At 32.6% G+C, this 6264-nt stretch overlaps 1 protein-coding gene across 1 annotated transcript; it reads right to left on the bottom strand.

The window, feature by feature from the left end:
- Positions 1-1255: 1255 nt before the first annotated feature.
- Positions 1256-2206, bottom strand: LOC116893718 (olfactory receptor 10W1-like). The gene has a single exon (XM_032895433.1). It carries the CDS (start codon positions 2204-2206, stop codon positions 1256-1258), a length of 951 nt encoding a protein of 316 aa, XP_032751324.1.
- Between the last annotated feature and the right edge of the window lie 4058 nt (positions 2207-6264).

The raw sequence follows: 6264 nt of genomic DNA, 5'->3' as shown, positions 1-6264 counted from the left end.
CAATTAGAATTTGACTTAGAAGATTTTCAACTTAAAATAGTAATGTAAATAGACAACTATGCCAAAAAATAGAAGATACTAGCCATACAATTACTTGGGAGTGATGTATCATGTCTGTATTCCTAGTACTTTAGAGACCATGCCAGAAAGATACCGAGTTTAAAGCAAGCCAATATCCAAATGAAAACAAAATCCAAATCATATATTATGAGCTAACTTAAATTTTGACATCCTTTTTGATCTATAGGATGCACATTCTCTTCAAAGTCATATAGTACATTCAATCAATAGATGTTTTGTCCTGAAACACATTTAAGTTCTCTAAACTGCAAACCATATTCAAAATGTATCAGGCCCTGATTTAAATTGAATAGAGAGCTCCACACTTAAATAAGAGGAGTCGCTTTGGAAACAATATCAGTACAAAACTGACTCTAACTAGGCACTTTGCCAACCTCTTAGATCTGGCACCACACTAAGTCCCTTACTTATAGAGAAATTATACTGTATGGGACTTATTTACATACTTAATTTTCTTAAAATATTGGCCAAAGTCTGGATTTTTCTACAGAGAGATACTTCTATTATTGTAAAAGAAAATACTTTTGAAGACTGTTAGAAATGTATATGTTTATAGACATGGATTTTATTTGCTATATGCATTATCTATATTTTTGAAACACTGGAAATACTTAGTGATAATACCACCAATACATACCATTTTAAAATAAAGGTTAAGCTAGCTTACATCCATAATTCAGAAATTATTAGTATTCATGGACACTTTATTGAAGAAAATTGAATCAATAGTATACTTTTATTTTATATATAATACTATAACAAATAACTTGAGCCTTTCTGTTTGTTGTAGCCCTCAAAGTCTCTCTAAAAAGCATTTCTTTGTAGACCTTATTGGTAAAAGGTTGTTCCCTCCAAAAAACTACCATTCATGAAATAATTTCCCTTTTGCACCTGGATCTCACTGGTTTCCTCTAAGATTGCACCTCTCCTTACTTTGTAGGTGTATAATGATAATAGTCCCTTGAAATCAATCATGTTTAAGTGCTTTTACATTCTACAAATCACAAAAGCTGCAAAAGTAGCCCATTTTCAGAAATGTTATCACATATAGGGCAATATTTAGGTACTTTACATTTTTTGTTTCTGTGAATATGGTTGCAATATCAGTGTGCAATAATCCTTTTGCAGTGGCACAGGGGTTTATTTTGGCTTGGACTATACTTTAGATTTTTTCCTATCCTATAATTTTCCAGGAGAGATACTTTCTGGTTAGAACTTTAGCTATGGCCCCTTTCATCTCATTGTTCCTCAAAGTGTAGATGAGGGGATTGAGGAATGGCGTCCCCAGTATGTATACCAGGGAGATGAACTTATCTTGCTTGGGATGGTAGCTGGAGACGGGGCGCAGGTACATGAATGCACAGCAGCCATACTGCAACAACACCACAGTGAGGTGAGAAGAACATGTGTTGAAGGCCCTGTGACGGCCAGCTGCTGAGTGCAGTTTAAGCACAGCAGCCACAATCAAAACATAGGTAGTGGCAATGAAAAAGAAAGGCACGGCAATGGCTAGCGTGGCTGCCACTAGCACAGAGAGCTCATGGATATGACTTGTGGCACACACAAGACGCATCATTGGTGGAGCATCACAAAAGAAGTGCTCTATTCCTCTATCCTGACAGAATGGCAGACAGAAGATGAAGACCACAAGCTGTAAGGACAGGAATAAACCAATGACCACAGAAGCCACAACCAAGCGAACGCAAAGAGTTACAGTCATGATGAGAGGGTACTGCAAGGGATGACAGATGGCAAAATATCTGTCATAGGCCATGATAGCCAGGAGGAAGCAATCAGCACTACCAAGCCCAATGAGGAAAACCATCTGAGTGGCACAGCTCAGTAGAGTAATAGTCTTCTCAGACTGAAAGGTGTTGGCCAAAATGTGTGGTACCACCACTGCAGTGTAGCACAGTTCTATCCCTGAGAGGCTGCCCAAGAAATAGTACATGGGTGTATGTAGACGGATTTCAGTCTTTATGGAGACCACAATAAGGATATTCCCAGAGATTATTAACCCATAAGCAAGGCTGACTCCAATGAAGCAGAGCATGCGTAGTACTGGGCGTTTTGGATAGGCAAGGAACACAAACTCCATGAACAATGTGTGGTTCTCCCAAGTCATTGAGTCCACAGGCATTCTCTTTTGGATGCAAAAACAAAAACAAAAACAAATATCTGTCAGTTTAAGAATTTACCTTATAGACAGTGATTTTACTTTATCAATCAAATCTAGATTTAGATGCAAGTCAAATAAGGTTTTGACATTTTAAAATTTTTATATTTTTATTAAAATTTTCAAATGTAAATCTACATTTTAATTTCTTCCTGCAAACAGTTTAGCAGTGAGAGACTCCTAACCAAAAGCATCAGAGGTAAGATTCAGAATATCTTTGAAGTTAGAATGCAACAATTAAACTATCTCAGTAAACCCCTTATTAAATCTCAAGAAATCCATGCATCAAAACCACTCCAAGTGTGGGAAGGAACAATTTCATCTATTTGTTAGCTCACATACTTATTGTTAATAGATTTTGCTTATTTGTACCTTTTTTGTATTTTATGGCATTAACTCAGTGACATGTGAAAAGCTTACTTGCGGATCATCACAAGATGTAAAATCAAAATGTTGCAAGAAAGTTACAGTAAGAGAAAAAAATAATCTGGAAAAATCAAGTTAGACTTGTCAGGAATTAAACAAGCTGCAGAAATGAGTGTTTGTGCTTTTTGTTTCTTCTGAGCTTATCCAACCAGGAAAGGCATGAGGCCAGCACATTTGCGTTTTATCTTAGGTTTCATCCTAACACATTTAAAACATAACCCAAACTATTGGAGATTCTATTTTTTTTATTTGAGTTTGCACAGAACTGTAGAAGGACTTTAGTATATTTTTCCACATTTTCATTTCTTTTATAATAGAAAATTTTGAAATCTAAATGTGAAATATAGTTTCCTTAAAATACAAAGAAAAAGGCAAAAAATGCCAATATAAAAATCACCAAAAGTTTCAATGAACTGGAATATCTTACAAACTTCTTATTCTGTTCTTTTTTTTGTTTGTTTGTAAATAAATCAATCTATATTTAGGAAGGACAATGTTCAACTTAACAAACTTTGTTTTTTGCATATTAGTCAACATGTCTGCAAAAAAAGAAATCTGTTTTCCAATTACCCTTCTCACCATAATATCATTTACACAAGGCCATACTAACGTGATGTGATATGCAACTTGGGCATCTATAGCTCTTTTTATTCATATAGCTAGGGAATGACCTCTTTTGCATTCATGTTTTAAATACTCTTTTGAATTTCAAAAATGCTTTAAGTAGTTCCCCATGATATTTAAGACTCTGAAGGCTTTAGCACAATATTAAATGGAATATTTATGTGTGAATATGAAATCAATGTTCTTTGTGAATATTATAATTTGTATAATTCTACTAACTCAGTCTATGTGGCAAGGAAAAATGGAAATTCTCTGAATTTCAACCACTTTATGTGAAAATGGTAATAATAATTATACTTAATTGAATGTAACATTATGTATTTAAGCGAGATTATAATATAAACTATAAGAATACATATTAAGAGAAAATTAATAAAATATAACCAATCATCTGCAAGTTTCAGAAAAACCACCTGCATTATTAACATTTTTATATTTCTGTATCACATATCAAATGGTGAACAAATTTTAAACACAATAATTGCACAATGGATAAATGAACATTCTTTGAAAATGTAAGGACTTTTTACTTCATTTTTAAAAATTATTCATAGTAAAATACTTTTACAGGATCAATGTGAAAAATTATATATATATGTGTGTGTGTGTGTGTGGTGTGTGTGTGTATGTGTATGCATGTGCATGTCGGTGGGTGCGTGTGCATGTGTACTGCACTATTAAAAACAGTTTGTTACATTAGAATATAGTATTTTGGGGTCTATAATAAACAGACACAAAAATGTTCATCTAATGCCTGTCTGATAATGAAGGGCTTTGATAAAGGCCATTACTAGCATGGTATTCATTAAACATTTGAATATTTAAGTGAGTCTCTGAACATTTTTATATACAATTTGTCAACTAAATTTTCTATTCTTGCTCCAATACTAGAAGGTAGAATTCCCTGAAACTGTCATCTGTGTGACTTTGTTCTGCTCTATGTCTTCTAAATAGTCACATATTTTCTTTACCAAATCACTTCAGACATCAAGTAACTATCCTTTCAGTCCCAAGAATTCTTTCTCATTTATTTTTAGTATTTTTAACACCATGTTTTGGGGTAGTGTCACAACTTTTTCCTCCCCATTTTACAACATTAGAAGGCACAGAATCACTAAGCAAGAAGGACATGAGAATGGTTATCTCTGCACATTGCCAAGACTCAGATAATATAAGTGAGAATAGTTTTGCTAGTATCTAGTTAGTGTTACATAAATATTGAGATTATAGATTTGGCTTACTGTTACTCTTCTAACAATAGCATATCTCTTGAAAATGTCGTCTTTCATAAAATTCTCTTTCCTTGTGTTTAACGATGTAAAACTAATACTAACATAGTAATGGAAGCGAACATGTGATTGAAAACACTTAACATATGCATGAAACCTACAAGTGGACAATACATTTTTTTCTCTTATTTTTGTATCTGTTTTAGGTATGATATTAACAATATCTAATTAAAAGGAGAGAATTAGATGGGTCCTACATGAGGACAAATTTCTATTAAACTCTAAACTTACTACATATAGGGTGAACAGGAGGGGAATAAAATTTGGAGTGTAAAAATAAATAAAAATTAAAAAATAAATAAAAGGCAAAATATGTATTATATTAGTATTTACTGAAAATTGGTCATTAATATATTTAGCTAAGGTAACTGAAATTGGAGTAAATTCCAAGGAACAGTAAGTCTTGATGTAAAATATGTCTGATATTCTGCAATCTATTTTTAAGGTCATTACATTTCTAAAAATATCAATATTTTACAAATCAGGGAATAGAAACTGACTTCTCTTACCTTCAATTTCAAGAAACAGGAAGATATAACATTTCTTTTTCTACAGGTATATCTGTGAAAGATAGTATCTAGAATATGTTGTTGACTGATTACTCTTGTGAACCAATTTGAGAAGACAGTGATCCAATGAAGACTGGTCCTATGGGATTGGGCCTTGGTAGACCATCCCAAGCAAAAGCCACAGAAGGAGCAAATTACTTTGCCATTTAGAGCCTTACCTCACATATTTCATTTCCCAAAAGAAGGTAGCTCCATGACCAACAATCCCTTGTCAACAAAGAATTCTGAGGAATCCTTTGATTAATCTATTTAAATGGGCACAGGGGTATATACAAAAATATATAGTAAACTATCAAAATATGTATCATTAAACATTGTAATGGGCATTGTTTTGTTAATTGTGTGAACATTTGTGTCACTTAGGGAAATGTATATTTTATACCTAAAAGTACAAATGAAATTGATATAGTATTTGATATATATATATTTAAATTTGAATTCCATATGTAAAAACAGTATGTAAAACTATAAAAAGATGCAAAATAATAAGAGGAATCTCATATATATATATATATATATATATATATATATATATATTTAAAGGCATGTTTTGTATTTATCTTGCTTAGGCCTAACTTATTTCCATTTGTCTTCCAGGAGTCCAAAGTTTTATTTGAGCAATTCTAGATTCAACTACTGAATTAAGTCATATGCAGTCAAAGTGGCTCAAAAAAACGCTGTCAAAGTGGCCTATGGGTTCAATTTAGTATCATGAAAATTCATTGACTCACTACAGAACAAAAAAAAATAAAACAACTCTTAAGTCTTGTATGGAAACACAAAATCTCATAATAGTCTGAATATGTAGGAAATGACAAAAATATGACAATAAGACTGGAGAAAAATCAACAAAATGCAATATTTATAGAGATTCATAATAAAACCCATCTCTGTCACCTATTAATAAAAATAAAAAAAAATGAAAGCATAAATAGAAATACCATATAATCCATAAGCCTCTAGAACTCTGAGGAAAAGACCCCGATTGAGACCTCCAAAATAGATTTTATTATTGTAATTCCGGGCTGTGTGTCTCTGAATTGGTTCTCATCTGTGGACAGCAGTAGCCTCTCTGATGCTGATTGTACAAGGCATCCAT

Source organism: Rattus rattus, chromosome 2, assembly GCF_011064425.1.
Source record: "Rattus rattus isolate New Zealand chromosome 2, Rrattus_CSIRO_v1, whole genome shotgun sequence".
Lineage (NCBI taxonomy): Eukaryota > Metazoa > Chordata > Mammalia > Rodentia > Muridae > Rattus > Rattus rattus.
Note: the sequence above shows the minus strand (reverse complement) of the source record. Positions and strands in the feature narration are given on the sequence as shown.

Coding starts and splice junctions, on each gene's coding strand:
- LOC116893718 (XM_032895433.1), bottom strand. CDS start 2,206: ATGACTTGGGAGAACCACACATTGTTCATGGAGTTTGTGTTCCTTGCC.